General features: G+C 41.1%; 1 protein-coding gene across 2 annotated transcripts in view; it reads right to left on the bottom strand.

Annotated features, from left to right (window-relative positions):
* The window catches only part of SRD5A2 (steroid 5 alpha-reductase 2), a 61,188-nt gene that overhangs the window by 16,714 nt on the left and 22,429 nt on the right, over positions 1-22,045 (bottom strand). For both annotated transcript variants that reach the window (XM_081265284.1, XM_081265285.1), the window contains exon 2: positions 7,730-7,893. In XM_081265284.1, coding sequence (XP_081121410.1) covers positions 7,730-7,893 — 164 coding nt within the window. The remainder of the gene's footprint in view (positions 1-7,729; positions 7,894-22,045) is intronic.

Below are 22,045 nucleotides of genomic sequence, written 5' to 3'. Positions count from 1 at the left end.
ATTTTAGTACAAAAAAGAGATATTTTAGAACATATAAAATAATACATTTAGTTTTTCTTGTTTTGTTAAAGGTATGTGTATATATGAGGGCAAGGCATTCCATGTATCTGAGTTTTATCTAAACATCACTCAAAAAATTGTAGAGTTAAAGATACGTCGATTTAATTCATGACATGTAACCAATAAGTGTTCTTTTTTATACAATAGCCACCACATCTGAATGAATGTATAAAATGGTCATTACTAAGTTGTGATTTTTTTTTTATGGTTGGAGCCAGATTTAAAGTGTTCTTTTGTTTTTCAACTTCTATAGAACTGTTTGAAAAGCAAAGCAATACTATTATAGTTATCCTACTGATACATAGGTTTTTCTTTAAAAGTAAAAGCCAAATTGGTGTACTATAAAGGACTTGCATGTGTCTGTGGTGCTGGTTATTACTGGCTATCTTGTACGTGAAGTGCATTTGCATTCCCCAAGTGTATAAGCCTTAAGCTTAGGAGAGCACTTTACCATGTTGATGCCCTCCAAATTAGACTTGTTGAAAGCAATAGTCTTTACAGTTTTGTGTTTGTGTGATGTTAACTGTAGCATTTCACTGCTCCGTGGCTTCCATCTTTACATGAAGATGACTAAACATGCCCAAACGTTACATTCCAAGCAGTGTTGTAATGTGAGCTCCCTTCATACTTGGAGGGTAAACCTTGCTGCTCAACCATTGGTAGCTTATCTTAAAACTGTGATGTTTTTATTCTTTTTCTTCCTCCTTTCCTTCTCCCTGTCCCTAACAGCAGGAGAAACAAGATTAATACGTTTCCCATCCCAGTCTAAGATTTGTGTTCCTTGTTCACTAAAAGAATAAACTCCGGACCTGGGAACTGGAGCCATGGCTCTCTCAAGGACACCAGCTGGATATTAATTATAAAAATATCCAGTATAATAATTATACTTGGATCCCGGTCCTTGTAGTCCCCTCTTAGTTCACCTGAGATGGCAGTGAGATGGCAGTCTTTGGGACCTCCATCCATTGCCCTCCCCTTTGCTAGCAAATCAATAAAACTTCCTTTTTCTTTTTCTCATAAACTTTGCCCTCATTATTTGGACTGGCATCAGGAACAAAGATTGAACTTTTGGTATCAATTGGTGACCCAAACAGCACCTGAAAGCATTCTGTGCTCCGGACTTCTGGACAGGTCTAGAATTCTGATGGCCCCCTCCATTCTCCACTCTCTTCCATGCTGAGGGTGTGAAGTGGCTGGTGGGCTCATTCATAGTTGACCACTTAGGACTTCAGAGATGGGGTAAATTTTCCTCAGTTTAGAACAGTTTTGGGGGGGAACTTTTTTTATAGTTTTATTTTATTCATTTATGATTTATGTGGTGCTGAGGATTGAACCCAGGGCCTCACATGTGCTAGGTAAGCGCTCTACCACGGAGCCCCAGCCCCAGCCCTAGTTTGGACCATTTTGATGGAGATGCCATCCCACGAAAAAGGGAAGAATTTGAGGAACAGTCCCAGCAGCTGCCAATGCTCCCTTCGTTTCAGAACTCCCCTTTCTCTCCCTGAATGGGTAGGGCTCACTCAACCATTTGGCCTATTTGAGAAAAAGAAAACTAAGTTCAGTGAAGTTGTAAATCCTTGATCGTCTGCTAAGTCCTCAGCATGCATGCTGAGACCCTGGGTTCCACATATCTGGTCTCCCCACAAAAGGGGCAACTGGGATGCCTCTAGTATAGGAATCACAGTTCTGTGGGATTAGGGAACCTAGAAGATTTGTTCCCATCTGGTCTGTCTGTACTTCAGAGATTCCCATCTGTCACCCTTGATTTTGGGAATTTCTTTCAGTTGTCTGTGTGCTTACAATCCTTAATGTTTTACTGCAACACTGCCTGGCCTAGGTGTGTGTTGGAAAGTGAGGGAAGGTGGCTGCCAGATGGTCCTCTGAATTACCGTACTATCTTGCAGTTGGAATTACTCTGCCAGAGATCAGGAAAATGGAATGAGAGTCCATATGTGCAGGCATTTATGCAGTTACATAAGAAGTCATCTGAATGGCCAGGAGCTAAGTTGACTGGGCAGAGAAAGGCACCTTTTCTAGATTGCAAGGTTAGTGGAGTGCCAGAAGAGAAAACTGAGGAAGATTTAATAAATTTCCATATAATGAACCCTTTCAATCCCAATTTTAAACTTGTGCCAGCTGGCTTGGTGCAACCTCCATCCTGGCTCCAGCACCAGCAAATTCTCCCATGCCCATGGATGACCTGCCACAGGCCATGTAGTGTCAAGGCCCCTCCTCCTCCTCCCACACACACTGTTGACATGGCCAGGTTATGGCTCAGGGACAGGAATGGTGTTCACTCCCTTTGACCAGGAAACACCTATTGCCAGGCCGGGGCAATTTCCACTAGAGCACTGCCCTACTGGCACAAACACACAGAGGAGCCTAAAGAAGGCACAGCTGCGCAGGGGTAGGAAGGCCTGGCTGCAGCTCAAAGGTCAGATCCCCAAAGCTGCAACCTCTTCCAACTGACTTTAGAATTCCAAGTAAGGGTGGTAACCAGGTGCTCACAGAGGAACCTTGGGCCCCAAGGCGTCTGGCTCAAAATGGAAGGCAAAAAGTAGTGTCAACCCCAGAACCTGGAAGGCCCAACTTAAGAAGCTGAAGGTCATGTACTGCCTGGCCTGTACCTAGATCCTGAACCTCAAGCAGCAGGGCCCATGCTCATATGGGGAGAAGGAGGAGCCATCTTTGCAGGAACCCAACTCCAGAATTCAAGCCCAAGGTCCAGAGCCTCCCTGAGCCATGACTGTCACCCAAGGCTACACTGGAGATAAATGTGGCCTTCATGGCCCTCCTCCTGCACTTGCCCCTCCCCCCCACCTTACATGCCCTGAACCACTGTGCTGTCCCACCTCCCATGGACACATCTGGGTGGTGCCTTGTGTTCTGGCCGCAGAGCCAAGTGGGTGTCAGGGTCTCCTGGAGTCCCCATGCATGAAGGCACCTGCCTCTTAGCCCTGCTAATGTCCACAGAGAAAAACTTAACAACAGAAGGGAGGATTTTAAAAACAAAAGTAACCAATGCCTTTAAGTATCTGCTAATTTTTTTAAATTGTTCTAAGTGTTGTGAGGATACCTCTGAATTTTTAGAGCAAATCCCCACACATATGGGAAAGACACTGATGCAGCTCCTGAAAACCTCCATAGGGTCAATATGACCCTCATTGGGCACAGCATCCCAGACATTGGCAGAACGCTTCAGCGCGTAAAGGAAAGATTGACATAAACCCTTCACAGCTAGCTGATAATGCCTTTAATGTACACAATATCCAGGAAGAACAGAAACTAAAGCCAACCCATGTATTATGGAGGCCCTGCAAAAGGATCCTCAAAAAATAAAAAGTCTAGAGGAAAGAATGGGAAGAACTGCTCTCCATTGGGAAAAAAAATAAATAAATCAGTGTGCCTACTATTAAAACACAACCCCATAGGGGCCCTGGATACAATTAACAGTGAGGAAACATTTAACATCAATGACACCATGGCAGTAGTAGACTGAAAGGTCACACTCAGAAGCTTTTGTTGCTCCAACCCCTTGAATGTGCACTAGAAGAGCGGAGATGAAGGCATAGCTTCTCGTCCATGCCAGATTGCCTGCTCCCTCTCCCGGGATGAGATTTGTTATGTAAACTAAGTGTTCAAATAACCTTTCGCACAAAAAGCAATGACTTCATTTGCAAGTGCCACTAGACAATGCTCTCCAGTTCCAGCTTTTGCTTACCAACCAGAAACAGGAAGCCTTCTCTACTGGAGGTGTACAAGAAAGTGAGGAAGTCCACATGGGCTGATGGGACCCTCAGAAGGGCAGTCAGTGCTACCTTCCGATCTTACAAAGGAGGGGATAGCCTCCCCCAAGAAGAAGGAATACTCCCTTAGGAGAACGGTATTGAGAGGGATTCAGCCTCTTCTAGAAAAAAATTTAAAACATATATGGATGCCGCCCTGCCAGTCCCTCTACAACATCCTTATCCTGCCAGTGAGGAAACCTGACACTGATGAGCACCGATTTGTGCAACTTGAGAGCTATAAATTATATTGTCCAGGATATTCAGTCTACTGTACCAAATCCCTACACCCTGCTGACCATGAGTCCAGGTAACAAAGGCTGGTTCACAGTGCTGGATTTAAAGGATGTATTCTTCTGTGTTTACTAGAAAGGAAATCCCAATTACTGTTTTCTTTCACGTGGCAGGACTATGACACCAAATTAACTACCCAGTATTGCTGGACTGTCCTGCCTGAGGGATTTAGAACCTCCTCTAGTCTGTTTAATGAGCACCCAGCAAAAGACCTGCAGGCGTGACAGCTGGATCAAGGAATCTTTTTGCAATAAGTGGATGACCTGCTGATGGTTAGCCCCAACCGAACTCTGCCTTTCAAACACTATTATTGTATTGACTCACCTCATGTCATGCAGATAAAAGATGTCCACTAAAAAGGCTCCGATTTATAAACAAGTCACCTATTGGGATTCTAGATTAGCTAAGGAACCCAAAGTTTGATGTCAGATTGGAACCAGGCTATCTTGAGCCTTAAAGAACCAGGAACCAGAGATAGTAGCATGGGTTCCTGAGAATGGCAGGATTCTGCCATATTTGGATTAGTAGCCAGACCACTGTATAAAGGCCTTAAAAAAAAAATAGAACCTTTGATTTGGACCTCAGAATGCCAAAATTCCTTTAGAAGTTAAAAGAAAGTTTCATGAAGCCCCTGCCCTAGGCTTGCCTGACTTACATAAGAAATGCAATGCATATGTATATGAGAAATAGGGTACAGTCCTTGGGGTTCTCTTACAGGCACTGGGAGACATACAGTGACTGGTAAACTATTTGTCAAAACAGCTTGTCCACACTACAAAAGGATGGTCCCTCTGCCTTCAGGCAATGACTGCCATTTGTGATTTACTACAAGAGGCTGAGAAGTGCACTCTAGGGCCCCCCATTATTATGTGTTCCTCATCAAATCCTGGTCCTACTACAACAGAGGGGTGGCTACTAGATGACTGCTAGGAGGACAGGGACCTCTCAGGTCATCCTACTAGACAACCCAAATGTCAACTGAAAACCATGTCCACCCTAAATCCAGGGATGCCCGCTGATAATGGGCCAATACAATGTGCCCATCTGCAGATCTTGGAGACAGTTTGTCAGGTTGGACTTGTCTGATCATCTTATCACAGAGCTGTATTGGCACCTCTTCACCAACAGAAGCAGCTTCATGGACAATGGTCTGTGAATATTGGATATGGCATGGTCACCGAACAACAGGTATTAGAAGTCAAGGCTAGGAGCACAAGCCTAGAAAGCTAAGCACATTGCTTTAAGAAGAACTCGGAGGAAAGAGGGTAAATATTTCCACTGACTCAAAATACGCTTTCATAATAGCATTTGCACATTCAGCTATTTGGAAAGAGTGATCCTCACCACTGAAAACAAAACATTAAACATGCCCTTAAAATACCAGCATTGAAAGGGGCCAGACAAAAGCAAGTAGTAATCATGTACTGTTCCAGTCAGCAGAAGACTGACCTTCCATGGGCAGGTGAAATCAGGCCAATATAGCAACCAAAAGGGCCACAAAGAGCAAACTGTTTATCAGCTCCCTGATACCTCAGCTTGAATTAGACCAGTCTCCTTATATTGATGAGGATGAGAAATGGGCCTCAGAGTAGAGTTTAGGCTCCTGGGATAGCGCTGCCAAGTGGAAAAACAGGATTCCCATGGGCTCATCCTCCTGCCTGAAGCACTGGTCTGGCACCTACATGAGAATGTCCACTGTGTAAGGAGCACCTTGGTGAATGTCATCAAGCCCTCATGTGAGGGTCACAGCTCCAGCTGCTTAGTGGCTAAATCAGAACTGTGTCATATATGCCCAGAACAATCCAAAGACGGAAAAGCAGCTTACTGTAAAAGGAACACAGCCCTTCAATGATTGGCAAGTAAATTGTATCCAAATACCCATTCCCTGGGAAAACTTCAGATACTTGCTTGTAAGAGAAGATACCTTTTCAAGATGGATTGAGGCTTGTCCCATCAGAACAACAACAACAACAAAATATTTGAAAGTAACAAGTTCTCTTGAAGAAGCTGATGCCAAGATATAGATTCTCTTTTGATAAGTACCTTATCTAATACTCAGATCATATTCTGATTTTCTTAGATGTCTCCCAGATCCCCCTTGGAAGTGGTTTGTGCAAACCAAGGTCCAATGTAAGGCCACATCTTACACCTGGATGTTATATCTTTTAATTTTGACTCCTTCCTTTCTTGTTCTTCTCCTCCTCCTCCTAATTCTTCTTCTTGTTTATCTGTTTGTTTGTTTGTTTTAGGACTCTCACTCATTGAAGAGATTAGACCGTTGTCCTTCAGAATGTCCATTTTTCTAGATACGACTGGCTTACTTCCTCATGGAGGTATTTCACTTGCCTGTGTCCCACACTTCCTGTGAACTGGCTATTTTCTTGTGTAGTTACATCACCAGTTGAGTATATGGTAAGGTATACTCACCCTGATCTCTTTACCCAGAGACATGTAGGAGATTTTTATATTTTCAGTGTTTCCTTCCCAGTTACACACACACACACACACACACACACACACACACACGTTCCTCTATCCCATTTCTACATTAAAAAAAATAGCATCCTATACACACAGTTCACACTTTATTTTTATTTAACCACATATCCCAGAGGCGTCTCTGCATGAACGCACAGAGTACTCCCTTGTTTTTTTGGTTTTGCTTTGTTTTGTTTGTTTCTTTGTCTTTGTGTCTGTAGTGTGGTCTATGGTGGATATGTATCTATATTCATGCAACAAACCCTTTGGTCATTTGTGGGTTTGAGTGTTCACCCTGACTGCTGTATGGAAAATGTAAGCAGGCTGTGGAAGGACAGGATGGAGGCAGAAAACTGATTTTGGAGCTCTGGAAGTCCAGGCAATTGTGGACTAAACAGAAATTAATACAGTTTAGGGAGAAGAGAGTCCAGTTGTCCCATGTTCTGGAGACAGATCCAGAAGTATAAAATTGATGGGTAGAATGTGATTTGTGATACTAAGAGGGATTAGGAATAATCTGTATTGTCCTTTTTTTTTTTTTTTTTTTGAGTCAAAGCAGTATTCAAAGGAGTGAGCTTACAAAAAAAAATTAAAAAACAAACCAATGATCAATATCTTCCATTCTTTTAGATAGGCAGTCAGGAAGTCTTTTTGAGGAGCTGTGAATTGTTAGAGACCTCAATAAAATGAGGACCAAGTTCCATGGACACATGAAGCACAGCATTCTAAGCAGGGGGAGAATCCTGCACAAAGGCTCTGGGCAGGACAGGCTAACTGTTTCCAGCACAGCAGGAAGGTCCTGGGGCTAGCCCAGGACATGAGGGAGAGAGAAGCAGGAGGATGTGGCTGGAGCCTCGGAACAACTTTTTGGTTTCACAGGCTGTGGTAAGGAATATGCATATGGTCTTGAGAGCAATGGAAATCTATTAGATGGGTTTGAGATCCCTTTATATGAGTTCCACACTGAGGGAAGACCAGGGTAGGGGGGTGAGAGGAGGAGAACAGGATCATTCAGAGGTTACCACAGTAGGATGGAGGGAGGCTGTGGTGATGTACACCTTGGAAAGGGGCATCAGCTGGGTAGTGGGTGAGAGCTGGTCAGATTCACTTACCCAGGCTAAACCGGATGTCGGCATACCATTCTTCAGGGTATTCTGCACAGTAAATCAGATAGTAGGCTTGAAGGAACCCATTCCCAACACAGAAGATACTTCCTCTGAAAAGTAAGACAACTGGAAAAGGTCTCCCTCTGGTGAGCAATGCATAAATAAAAGTCCTGGGATACAGGGAAGGAAAAATTAGAATCTACCATCAAAAAAGAAAAGAAATACAGTCAAACAATGAGAGGACAATGTTTAAAACAGATAACTACATTAAGTGCATTGTTACAGTTTTTCCTTAAATTTATGCAATGGAAGAATGTTACTATCTGGTTCCAGAGTAACCATTTATGTTATTATTTGCTTTATTTCATTAAATTCATAGTAGCTACCATTCAGCACCTCATTTTATTCTCACAACAGTCTTAAAAGGTAAAACCCATTCCATCCAGTAGTTAATAAATTAAATTTTATGAGCCTAGGGTTGGAGATTGGTTTTCTACAAATCTTGAAGTTAAATTTAATTTATACTAGACTGGAGCTGGGCATGGTGGTGCACACCTGTAATCCCAGCTGCCCAGGAGGCTGAGGAAGGAGGATTTCAAGTTTGGGGTAACTTGGTGAGTCTCCATCTCAAAACAAAAGAAAAAAAATAGTGCTGGGGGTGTAGTTCAGTGGTAAGTGTGATCCTGAATTCAATCCCCAGTCCTGCAAATAGCAACAACAATAAGAATGATGATGAATAAAAATTTTACAAATATATTAGAAGAACAGTAAAGCCTGGTTTACCCACACACAGCAGAACAGCGTTTGGACAGCAGCCACTTGACCACATGACTTTCTGTAATTTCTCTAGTATATTTATTTACTGATACTATTGCATCTTTATATCTAATATATGAAGTGGACAGCAGGATCCCTGGAGAAAAGAGACTCCTATAAATGTTACAAACTATGACTCTAGAGTCATCTAGAAAGAAGGGCATAAAAATAAAAATACTCAAAAAAATGTACCCAAGGCATGTGGCTAAAACTGGACTTTTTATAATTTTTCATGGAGTGCAACGTAAAAGTCAAACAGGAAAGTTTATAAACCTTTGTGAGAAGCTTAATGAATAACCACCAAATAAACACCCAGACAGAAAGTAACTGTCAAGAAAAACAACACCGTCACCACCCGAGGTCCCATGTGCCCTCCCTATTCTCAGTGCCCAGAAATAATGGCTATCTCACTTTTGTAATAATCATTACCTTCAGTTTCTTTACAATGCTATAACATTCATATGTATCCTTAAAAAAACAGTTTATTTTGCTCATTTTTAATTCTGTGATTCTTAGAAGATTCTGGACCCACCCCCCCCCCTACTGTCATGCATATGAGGCTAAACACGTTGCTGTGCCCAGCTAGTTGCTGTGCCCAGCTATCGTTCATTCAGTTCCATTGTTGTATTCCCACCTCTGCTTACCTCTTTCACTTTATTTTACTTTGATGGATATTTGGGTGGTTTTTACACTGGGATTATTTTGTTTTAATTCTAAACTTCCCTGTTATTTTAATTATTTTCTTGTTATATTTAAACCTTTGATTTTTCACAGTGTCCTTTGTTATAAGAAGTTTTATATGAATCTAACATATTTTTTTTCTGATGCAAGTAAATTTACTAAATATCTGTCCTCCACAATATGTATTGTCACTGGTGTTATATACTAACTTACCCCATGTGTCAGTTCTTCTTCTGGGTTTTTGGTTCTGTTCCGTTGAAATATTTATTGCTAGGACCATACCGTTTTAATCATCATAGTTTGTGTGTATGTATATACATTTCAATTAGACAGAAAAAATTGTTTCACTGTGGCATATTCACAGATGCAAATAACATACTTTGACCATATCCACCCTCTTTTACAGTCCCCCACCCTCCCTTTCCCTCCCCATGATCCCCTTCCTCTTAGAGTTTCCACCTTACACTCACTTTGTCTTTTCACCTCCCCCACCAGCTCCCATATATGAGAGAAAACAGCAAAACTTGTCATCTGCACTGACATTTTCAAAAGATATTCTGTCACTCCACACGGACAAGTGATACACCAAAAAAGAGGCTTTATATACTTAAGTAAGTTTGGAATCACTGTGTTTATTTACATGTTCATGCCTTGGAGCCTCAACATACTTAAGCACATGGTGACTCTTCAAAGAACACACCAGGGTGCCACATTCATCACAGAACTAGAGCTCAACTCTGAAAAACAGCTTCCAAAATTTGACTGATGATCTTATGTTGACAGTTGGATTTTGAAGCTTTGAAAACTGTTATGGTTTGAACCTTGTACCCAAAAAGTTCATGGGTTGGAAACTTAACCCCAAAATTCACATGTTAATTGCTTTTGGAGATTAAACCATAGATGTGTGATTAACTTAATGAATAAATTAATCTATTCATGGATAAATGGGCTATTAAAGGAGTGGCTTTGTTATAGGAACAGCTCTCTGGTACATTAGTTCTGTCTAGCCATGCAATGCCTTCTGCCTTGTTATGATACAGAGAGAAGGCCCTCACCCGATGCTTAGTAGATGCTAGTAAGATGCTGTCTAGACTTCCCACTTTCCAAACCCATGACATAAGTAGACCTCTGTTCTTTACAAATTACACTGACTCCAGAACTTTGTTATAGTAGCAGAAAATGAACTAAGACAAGAACTGATACTTGATTTTGTAAATTTCACATCCATTGCATACAGATGTCATGAGAGTGAACACACACACACTACAAGCAACCCCACACACCTCCAAGCATTCATTGGACATTTGTAGAACAAAGAACAGACAAGGCTGGAGACTGTCATAGATGACCACAGTTACATTTCAAATATGGATTTCAGCTTCAAAGCCTGTGAGGTTTATCTTAGATCCCTCTATCAAAAGCAGGCAGCCTGAACTTCAGGTTAGAGAATTTGGGTCGTGGTTGCCTTATCTGGAAATGGAATGATAATTCCTTCCCTGTAACCTCCCAAGATTGCTACGAGGATCAAATTAGATAATCTACATAAAAGTATGTTTTGAACTGTAGAGTGGTTAGCAAACAGACATAAATGAGGGTGTTGTGTTACATGGAAGCCAAATTTTATAGATTTAAAATAGTCAAGATGGTCTTGAGGAACTGCACTTCCCCCCTTAACAACAGAAGTTCCGCCTCTCTCCTCTCTTGGCTTGAACATGGCCAACTCTAAAGGATCAGAGACTCTCCACAGACGTGATCAGATGCTAAACCTTCTCACCTCTACCATTCAGCCTCCTGGCCAGTTGCTGGATCATGAGGACTTTCAATTCTCTGTATTAAAGAGCTGAAGAGGAAAGAAAGGTCAGCTTCCACTTAAACCAAAACTAAAGCCACTGGTGGCTTCCCTCTGTCTGGGCTCAGGCCTCTAGGTCATCTGCAGAGTTCCTTCCTCCCTGCTCAGTCACAACAGCACCTACAATTCATTTCTTTAAGTAAACAATTGGCTTCTCTGTTTCTCACCTCCTTCAAAATACGATTACACTCAAGAGGAAAGAGGAGGTTGTGTCTCTTATACTACCATGTACATAAGCAAATTCAATTCAGGTCCTTTCCTCCTTCCCCAGAGGGAAATAGAGTAGTTACGAAGTGGAAAGAGCAAGCATTTCTCAGTCAAAAAGGTCTTGCTTGAAGGGTTCTGCTCTTTCATAACTTGGACAAATTTCTTCTTCTGTAAATTGAGGTTAATCATACTTCTTTATGATACTTTATAATTTCCTTAGATTATTATAAAAATTAAATAATGCAATGCAAGAAAAAGCATCTGACATAGGATTTCTGCTAAATATTTGTTTCTTCTCCACCTCATGTCCCATGAGAGCTTTGGGAGCCTGAAGAGAGCTTAACCTCTCAAAGGTAACAGGCTCTGTGAAGCTACATAAAGTCATTAGAAAACAGTTGTTTGCCTCTGGATGAAGGTTCATCAGTGCTAACTAACAGTGCTCCCCAAAAAAGTCAGAAGATAAAATCCCAAAACCAGAGCATGATGCTTCCAAATTATACAATGTGCACACTGGACCCTTACCCTCTGGGCCTTCTAAGTTCCAAATACAAAGTTCACAGTCACTGCATCTCATCTGAAGAAGCATGCCTTAGTCAGGGTAGGCTCGTTACTGTCACAAACAACTCCAACGTACCAAAGCTTCCATGTACTAAAAGCTTGTTCCTAGCTGGCAGCAGAGCACAACACTGTGCAGGGGCAATGCGCAGTCATTCAGGACCCAGCCTCTCCCAGGGGATCTGCGACTTCTGACCAACAGACAAAGCACAGAGTGTGGACCATGTAGGTTTTCTTAGGAGGGTCACACTTCAGCGGGAAATGGCATAAATTTTTCCACTTGCATTTCTTTGCCTCTGCCAACTGCAAGGGAGACTGGGAAACATTGTTTACTGGGCTTTCCAGAGGAAAAAGGTAAAGAAGATTGGTGCATACATCCCAGACAGAAGGTTCTAGAGTACCTGCTGTTAGAATGCGGGAGGTGGTTCAAAATAAGTGTCTCTATGTACAAAAAGATAAAAATGATCAGAAGGGGAAGAGTCAATTCGCCTGATGGGCTGCAAATCAGTACTGCAGAGCTTGAGGAGAGATTCCCGTTTGCACCTCAGGACAACTTGAGATGCCATTTCCCTGGTCTGGGACTACATCTCTTTAATTCCCTCCTACACTTCTAATGTCAATTTTAATTCTTTTATGTTGATTCTAATACAGAGACTGATAAGTACTCTTTAAATATAAAGTTTTCTATCACTGCTCAGTAAATATTCATTTGAGGGAACTCTCATTGTAAAGGGTTAACCGAAATTGCAAATCCAAATTAAACCAAAGGAAAAAACTTTGAAATTACACATCTTGCATAGACCAACTCATATTTAACTAAGTCTTTCTCAAATATAAATGCTATTGCTAAGATTATCAAGCCAACTGAAGACTTTTCATTATATGAAATTTTAGATTTCATTGTCAATCAAAATAAATTCAAATTTCATATACATGAATACAAAGTTTCCAGGTATTATAATTAGCTGTTCTATTATAGTAGTAACTCCTTCCTTGGCCTCATATCTTCTTTCATCCACTATCCCACTTTTATTTTCTCCTTTATAGCAAAACTCCTCCAAAGAGGTATCTATATTTGCCATTCCTGTGTCTATCCTCCTCTTCTTTCCTCCTCCCCCACAGAAACAAGCTTGGTGAGACCAGCAGAGACTGGCACATTCCAGCATGGCGGCTCACTTCAGCTCTCTCCTACCTTACCAACCTAACCACTTCCTCCCGCTGGACTGGGTCTTCGCTCAGCACACCACACTCTTTGGGTTCTTCTATGCCACTGATTTCTCCTGATTTTCCTTTGATGGTTTCTTTTTATCCTCCTGACCTTTTACTATTAGAGCATCCCTGGGGCTCAGGACTTATTTTTTACAGCCATTATCAATGTGATAATAGCTAGTGTCCTACTGCAATAGGGTTGGCAGGTGGGGTGTTGGGGAGGTGCTCAGGTCACAGGGAAAGGTATTTAGGTCATTACTTTCACAAATGGATTAACCTGTGGGAGTGGGTTCACTCTCTTTGGCCCTTCCAGCTTATGTCACATGAAAACACAACAAGAAGGCCCTTATCAGATGCCAGTGTCTTGGTCTTGGACCTCCCAGCCTCCAACACTTTGAGAAATGTTTCTTCCCATTATAAATTTCCCAGTCTTGTGCTAATGTGACAACACGAAACAGACTAAGACAATCATCCATCTAATAACAACTCCCAAATTATGTCACCAGAAGGATAACTGCAATCCTTGAATTCAGATTCATAGAGCCAAGTCCTTGCTAGACACCCAGTTTAATGGACATTTCAATCTCAACACATCGGAAACAAAACCTCTGATTCCCCAACCTTCCCAGAACTTGTACCTCCCCAAGTCTCACTCATTCCAAAAAAAATATCAAGTTTATTTCAATTTCTCAAGCTAAGGACCTTGAACCATCCTTGATCTCTCTCCTTCTTTCTCTCATATTGCAAGTGAACCTGTTGGCAAATTCTGTCACTTATATCTTCAAAATATTTTCAGAATCTGGTCACATCTCCAATTCCACTGCTCTGAATTCAAGCCATCATTAAACCTCTTCTGAATATTTGCAAAAGCCTCCTCACTTGAAAACCTCACTTCCTGTTCTTCATAAAGCATACTAAGTAAAGCTTTAAACTGGACCATATCACTGCCCCCTGAAAGTCCCCTAATGACTAAGGAAAAGCCTGAATTTTTATGATTGCTTCACTCTCTACACAGTCTGGTTTCCCAGCTACGTCCCTAACGTCATCTACTACTCTTCCCCCTTGCCACCTCACTCCAGCCACTCTGACCTCCCTGGCTGCTAGGGACAGGGCCAGTACTTACCATATCAGATTTCTGTCACTGGCCTGGAGAGCTCCTTCCCAGATATCCACAGGGCTCATTTCTGGGCTTTATTTTTTCCTGGTCTCGGCTCAGATGTTTCCCTGATCCACCAATGTAAGACACAAACCCCCAGTGCCTCTAGCACTCATTGTTCTCATAAAACTTCTACTTTTCCCAATAGCCTTTTTACTACCCAACCTAAAATATTTTGTTTGTTCATCATGTCTTCCCACAAGAATGTATGGTCCCCCAGGAGTGAAACACTATCACTTCTGTTCACCGTTGTATCTGCCGTGACTTCAACAGCACCTGGCTCACAGAAGGCCTGGAGTGAATGCCGAATGAAAGAGTCTATAATGGGCTATAGGTAGTATATAGTTTATGCGTGCAGATCTTCAAATCACACCTCATTAAATATGTATCACAACTTTCACTTTCAGGAAGGTGAATTACACGTACTTTTCACTTAATCCTCCTACCATATATAACTAAGTTCCTGAACAATATATACATTATCTTCCATATATATAATGTGACATGAGAAGATTCTGAAAGATGACAAGGTCAAGGTCCACACACTAGAAACCTTGGTACTTGAAGAAAATCAGGGCAGTAAGTTCCTGGGTTTCTTTTTGCCTCATATGTTCTAGACTTAGAACTGATGAAGTTAGCAACCATGAAATCCAACAGGCACAAGACAAAAAGCCCAGACAAAGCATGTTCTCTCAAGCCAAGGGACCAGAAAAAGGGGCAACCTAGAAAGACAAAAACAGTACCTGCTGTACCATAGCCAAACGCACAAGTGAGGAGCGAGGAGTGGACCAGCCCCACTCCCACCCCATGGAACAAGTTCAGTCGGGAGCCTAGATTCCCCTTCACCAAGCTGTGAAAGGCGGACCAGCCCCACTCCCACCCCATGGAACAAGTTCAGTCGGGAGCCTAGATTCCCCTTCACCAAGCTGTGAAAGGCACTCTACACCCCTGTAAGGCTATGTTAGAGAGGCTTGGTAGGGAGCCAGGACTTTCACTGCTACTGGGAAATAACCAGTTCTCCCCATGTCCTCACAGTGTTAGGAAATACATATGGAGTACTTGTACCCCATGTCTTCCTCCTGTCCTGGGTGGTATCAGAAGCCCTAGTTGGGACAGTCACCACTTTACAGCAGTAAGGAGGCCATACACCCCTTACTCCATGGTGTTGGTGGAGATCATTTGGGAAGACAAAGTCAACACTCTTGAATCTCATCAGTGAAGGACTAGTAGAGGACAACTTCCACCCGACACAGTCAAAACAAAAGCCTCCCCCACATTCAGGTATGTTGATAGGTGAACAAGGAACCTGAACGTCTACCCTCACCTAACAGCACCTGAGGTAGACGGAGCTCCCTCTTCCCTAGCCAGAGCACTGTGAAGGGACAGATGAGACAGAAGCCTGGGGGTGCAGCTTTGGAAGAGTACATGCTTAGCATGCACAAGGTGCCGAGTTCAATTTTCATCACAAAAAAGAGGGGTGGGGGCTAAACAAGATTTGGCCTCTTTTAATTCCCCCAAATGTCCAGGTTTCATTTGCAAATCAGTCATCAAGAACCAGGAAGATCTTAAACTGAAAGGAAAAAAATCAATGCATACCAATATATTATATTCTGTAATTCTAAATTATGGACAGGAAAGATTTACGACAATTATATTACAAATGGGGAAGGTAAGAAACATAAAAAGTAAGATTTCTACACTCTAACAGGTAGAACAGCAACACCTGTAAACTATGTAAAGTGCTGTATATATAATATGATACCTAGCACAACCACCAGGAGATAGTCTCAAAAATGCTACAGATAAATCAAAATGGAATTCTAAAATGATGTTCAAGTAACCCACAGGAAGCATAAAAAAAGAATGAAAAATGGAAAAAGAGAAAACAAAAATAAATGTCAGACTTAATTATTAATATATCAATAATTACAATAAATGTAAATCATGTAAGTACAGCAATTAGGGCTGGGGATATACCTCAATGGAAGAGGACTTCCCTAGCAGGGACAGGGCCCTGGCGTCAATCCCCAGTACTAAAAAAAAAAAGCTTTACAAATAAACCAATTGAAAGAGAGTTGGAGGCCAGGCCTGGTGGCATAAGCCCATAATCCCGGTGGCTCAGGAGGCTGAGGCAGGAGGATAGTGAGTTCAAAGCCAACCTCAGCAACTTAGCAAGGTCCTAAGCAACTCAGCGAGACCCTGTCTCTAAACAAAATATTTTTAAAAGGGCTGGGGATGTGGCTCAGTGGTTAAGAACTCATTCCAAATATGACAGTATAGACCTGATGAAAGTTAAAAAGAAGAAGGATGGAAAGAGGGAAGGTAGGAAAGAAGGAAGGGAAAATGGGGGTAATATATCATGCAAACATTAATTAAAAGAAAGCAAGGAGATGATTCTGGGAAGAAAGTAGAATAGGAATCACCAGGAATCTGTCTCCCCACCTGGACAACAATTATACTGGCATAATCTGTCTAATGTAACTTATTTTGAAATGCTGGAGTCTATTGGAGGCTTACAACTTCACAACTTGAATTGTGGTTCATTTCAGTGAACTTTATCTGGAGGCACAGTAGCAGATACCTGCTACCCATACTCAGCCCTGTGGCAGTAGCTGTGTAAAAGTTTTTGGAATAACTCGAAAGGACTAATATAGGTAAAAAGGACCTTGCCCTCCAAATATCATGGATGTGTGCTTGGATAGATGATTTCGCTTCTGATAACAGAAGTACAGATAGACAGTTATTGTTGTTATATCTTTAGCCATTATTGTAAGTACATTATTGCAGGCCCTCTGACTGATGTGACTTTTAAGGAATTTAAAGAGGCAGTGCCTCATTTTATTTCATTTATTTTTATCTTTTTCCCCTTTTGTGAGACAGACCGTAAAGATGAGAATATTCATAAACAACTGAATATATAGGGAAAATTTGAGAGTGATTACACATAACCAAGAGGAAATGCAGACTCATAAAAGACCTAATGTTCATACATCAAGATGATTCCTTGCACAGTGATAGCCTAAAATGATTTTAAAAATCTAAAACAATAACAAAATAAGGCAAATCCAAAGGAAAATGGAGAATCTGAGTTCCAAGATTATCACATTGTTAAAATGTTCACTTTTCAAAAAAAAATCACAAGATATTAAAAAAATAGAAAAAGATGGCCTACTCTAAGGAAAAAAATAAACAGAAGCTGTCACTGAAAAAGACCTAGCCAGGCATGGTGGCTCACACCCATAATCCCAGCAGCTTGGGAGGCTGAGGCAAGAGGATCATGAGTTCAAACCCAGTCTCAGCAAAAGCAAGGTGCTAAGCAACTCAGTGAGACCCTGTCTCTAAATAAAAATACAAAGTACGGCTGGAGATGTGGCTCAGTGGTTGAGTGCCCCTGAGTTCAATCTCTGATACAAAAAAAAAAAAAAAAAAACTAATGTTAGGTCAGTTCAACAAAAACTTTCTTGAACATATTCAAAGAACTCAAAGAGATATGAATAAAGTCAATAAGATGATGTGTGAACAAAATGGCAATGTCAAGAAAGAGATTGAAATCTAAAAAGAAACCAAAAACAAACTCTGGCACTGAAAAGTCCTATAACTGAAACAAAACAAAAAAAAGAAAGAAAAATTAACTAGAGAAATTCAATTCAAAGGCAAATTAAGCAGGCAAAAACAAGAATCAGCAAACCTAAATATAGAACAATAGAAATTATTTAGAAATTATTGAGTCTGAGGAACAGAAAGAAAAAAAAAGATTGAAGAAAAATTTTTAAAAATCAATAGAGTAGAGGAAGAATAACTGGGGGAGATAGGATAGAGAGGAAAGGAGGAACAGGGATTAAACTGAGTAATTCAAATCACAAGCACATATGATTTTGTCAAAATGAACCCAACTACTATGTATAACTATAATGCTCTAATTTTTTAAAAAATGTTACTCAAAAGATAAATAAATAAAATAGAACCCAAGGGACCTGTGAGATACCATCAAGGGAACCAACATACACATTGTGTGAGTCCCAGAAGAGAAAAAGAAACTGGTGAGAAGAACATTTGAAGCAATAATGGCTGAAATGTGATCAAAGATATTAATATAAACATATTAATATAATATATTAATATAAACTCCAAGATGAATTCAGAGGCCCCACTGATACATATGATTTCTCTTTCCAAAGACAAAGAGAAACTTTTGTTTTTTAGTTGTGGAGGGATACAATACCTTTATTCTGTTTATTTATTTTTATGTGGTGCTGAGGATCAAACCCAGTTCCTCACATGCGCAAGACAAGTGCTGTACTGCTGAGCCACAACCCCAGCCCCTCCAATACCTTATTTATTTACTTATTTTTCTGTGGTGCTGAGGATTGAACCCAGTGCTTCGCGCATGCTAGGAAAGCATTCTACCACTGAGCTACAACCCCAGTCCTACAAAGAGAAATTTTGAAAATAACAAAAGAGAAGTCACTCATCACATAAAAGGGACATTCAGTAAGATTATCCACAGATTTTTCATTTAGAGGTGAAAGGCAATGGGCTGATATTTTTAAAGTTCTAAGGGGGAAAATAACTGTCAACCAAGAATCCTATATATAACAAAACTAGACTTCAAACAGAGGGAGCAAACATTTCCGACAAAACCAGAAGGAGTTTATTACCATAGATCTGTACTACAAGAATCCTCAAGGGAGGTCTGTACACCGAACTGAAAAAAACACGAGAGATTTCTAAAGTGGTGGACAAGCAGCACCCGCGGCATACTGGCTGCTGCCTGATAGTGCAATTAAATCAGTGTGCAGCTACGTGGTGAGATGGGGCCATGAAGGGAAGCCTGGAAATCCAATAGGTCCAACCCAGGCAGCAGGTGAAGCCCAGGAATAGTGGTTTTTTAGAGATAGAAAAGGAAAACAGACTCCACCAGCATCAGCACATGGCCTCTCAGTGGGAGAGAGGAAGGAAGCTCCCCTCTGCAGAGCTGAAAAGAGAAATCATAAAGATATCAAGAAATGTGGACTCTATCATTAGACAGGCATGCCACATGAGCAGCAGAGGTTTAAACACAGCAGGGCTGGAGAGCATGTCTGCACTGCCTGCCACACTTTCCTCTGGAGCTGGTGAGAGCTGGGAACCTTAAAAAAGGACAACTTTGTCCAGGCTGTCCTTGCGAAAAATCAGAAATCCCAGCACACATTTTTTTTCCTTCTTTTTTGCCTCCCCTTTTTTATTTTAATCCCAAAGACCAAACAGCCTCCTTTTCTTTTCTTTCACTTCTCTTTCTTTTGTTCGCTTGGTTAGTGAGTGCCCAAACCAAACATCATTCCCCTATCAGAAGTGAGACGGTGGCCTGAAGCCACCGAGAGCTCTAGATTGTGACAGGCCGATGGCAGGATCTTTGAAATTGATGATTTAGATCTAGATAGGCCCACACACTCCAGCTGCAATCTGGAACAGATTAAACTGTCCAGATCTCCATCAGCAGGATTTATTCTGAGACTTTCAGAGTCACCTGACTGCCCCCAGAGAAGCGCAGAGAACTCTGCAGTTAACCCCAGGAGCATGGCTTTTTCCACAGGAAACAAAGACGCCCCCCAAGCCAGGGAAAGATCCAGCAGCAGAGCTTCATCAGAGTTATTCCCTCAAACCCTCCTGGGAGCTTTTAGGTGTCCAGGAACATCATGGAAATACTGGAGCCACACAGGGTCATACCAGAGGTGGGCCACCAGGTCAGTATGGGGAAACATGGGAACGTGAGTTTGGGGCAGTGTTTGAAGCAGATGACTGATCCAGACAGGTCAAGAGCTAAACAGACTAAAGGGCCAGTGTGGTTGCTATCTCCATGCCCAGAGGCACTCAGAGGTTATGCATTTGAAGCCTGAGTGTCTACTACCCCTCCTAATATCTGGTATCATCCCTTCAAGACCCTGGGAGAAATTCCTCCATCTCTAATACTTCAGCAAAGGGTAATTTTGGACTCTTCAGTGTTAGTTTTTCTTGCTTCCCTGGTATTATTTTCTATAATTTAATAGATCTTCTATGATTTAATAGATTCCCCACTATTTGATATTGAACTCTTTAATCCAATTTTATGTACTTTTCTTTAATATTATAATGTTAATTGGGGACTGGGATTGTGGCTCAGTGGTAGAGCGCTTGTCTGATATGTACGAGGCACTGAGTTCGATTCTCAGCACCATGTATAAGTAAATGAAAAAAAAAAAAAGGTCTATCAACAACTAAAAAAATTTTTTAAAAAATAATGTTAATTGGAAGTGTTCACTCATGTCATTCTCTCTCTCTTTCTCTCTCTCTCTCTCCTTGCATTTTTCTCTTCTGTCTCCCTTCCCTCCCAAATCCTAGTTTTTTGTTTGTTTTATTGTTTTATCTCATTGGGTTTTTCCATGGTGCTGGAGATTAAACCCAAGATGCTCTGCACTGAGCTGCTTCCCCAGCCCTTTTTGGTTGTGTTTTGAGGCAGGGTCTCCTTGGGTTCCCAACAGGGACCTTGAGCTTGTGACCCTCCTGCAATAGTTTCCTGAATAGCTGGGGTTGGAGGTGTGTGTCTCCATGCCCAACTTTTTTTTCCTCAATGTCATAGTGTTAATGGGATTTATTCATTCAATCTTTATTCCTCTTTAAGTTCTCCCTGTTTCTTCTCTCTCTCTTCACTTTTCTTCTGTCTCTCTCCCTCCCCACCCCCATTGTTTTTGTTTGTTTGTTTGTTTAATTTTTCTGTCTGGTTTGATTTGGTTGGTTGTTTTTTGTTGCTATTGTTCTTTTTTCTTTTTTTGTTCTTCATGGTAGTATGTCAATCGGATTTATTCTTTCCATGTTTTTCTTCTTCTTTTCTATATTCTTGATCCCTCTTTTTCCAACACTCATTTTTTTCTTCTTCTGTCTTCTCTTTTCTGTCTTTTCTTTCCCTTTCCTTTCATGCCTTTTCTTCTTTCTCTTTTATTTTTCATGACTTACATAGTATAACAACTCTACTTTCTTTAAAACTAACTTTTTAGCCTATTATAGGGTATTACTCCCTTATTGCATTTCTAGACTAGTAAAGTTATGGGGAACATTTAAATAAGTTTTTATAGACCGTTAGTTTGTGGTTTGACCTCAAGTTATAGGGTACAGGTGATCATCACCTCCTTTCATAATGGTGTTAGAGATTGATAGAAGCATCATGAACATGCTGCATGGTTCCTGTGACCCAGAGATATATATACTCCAGGCCTGGGAAACTGGTTTAAAAAAAAAAGCAGCTTCCTAAAAAGAGACCTCTTACTACAGCTAGAGAGAGATCCATTTCAGAAGATGCACAAATGTCAATATAGAAATGCAGGAAACTGCTGGGCGATGGCACCTGCCTGTAATCCCAGCAACTCAGGAGGCTATGGCAGGAGGTTCATGAGTTCAAAGCCAGTCTCAGCAAAAGCAAAGTGCTAAGCAACTCAGTGAGACCCTGTCCCTAAATTCTAAATAAAATACAAAATAGGGCTGTGGATGTGGCTCAGTGGCCAAGTACCCCTGAATTCAATCCCTGGTACCCCCCGCCAAAAAAAAAAAAAAGAAAGAAAGAAAGAAAGAAATGCAGGAAACCTGGGAAAACAAGGAAACAATATCTCCAAAAGATTATAACCCCAATAACTGAATCCACAGACGTCAAAGTTGATGAAATCCCAGGAAAACAATTTTAAAAAATCGTTAAAATTATCAATGAATTAAAAGTACAGCTAAGGATTGAATAAAGCTAAGGAAAATCAGGATGTGAAAGAGCATTTCAACTAAGAGATAAGCTGGAAAAGAACAAAACAGAAATCTTAGAAATGAAAGACTCAATAAATAAATAAAGACT

Source organism: Spermophilus citellus (assembly GCF_964194105.1).
Source record: "Spermophilus citellus genome assembly, chromosome: 13".
Lineage (NCBI taxonomy): Eukaryota > Metazoa > Chordata > Mammalia > Rodentia > Sciuridae > Spermophilus > Spermophilus citellus.
The sequence above is the reverse complement of the archived record's forward strand: the minus strand, read 5'-3'. Positions and strand labels throughout refer to the sequence as shown.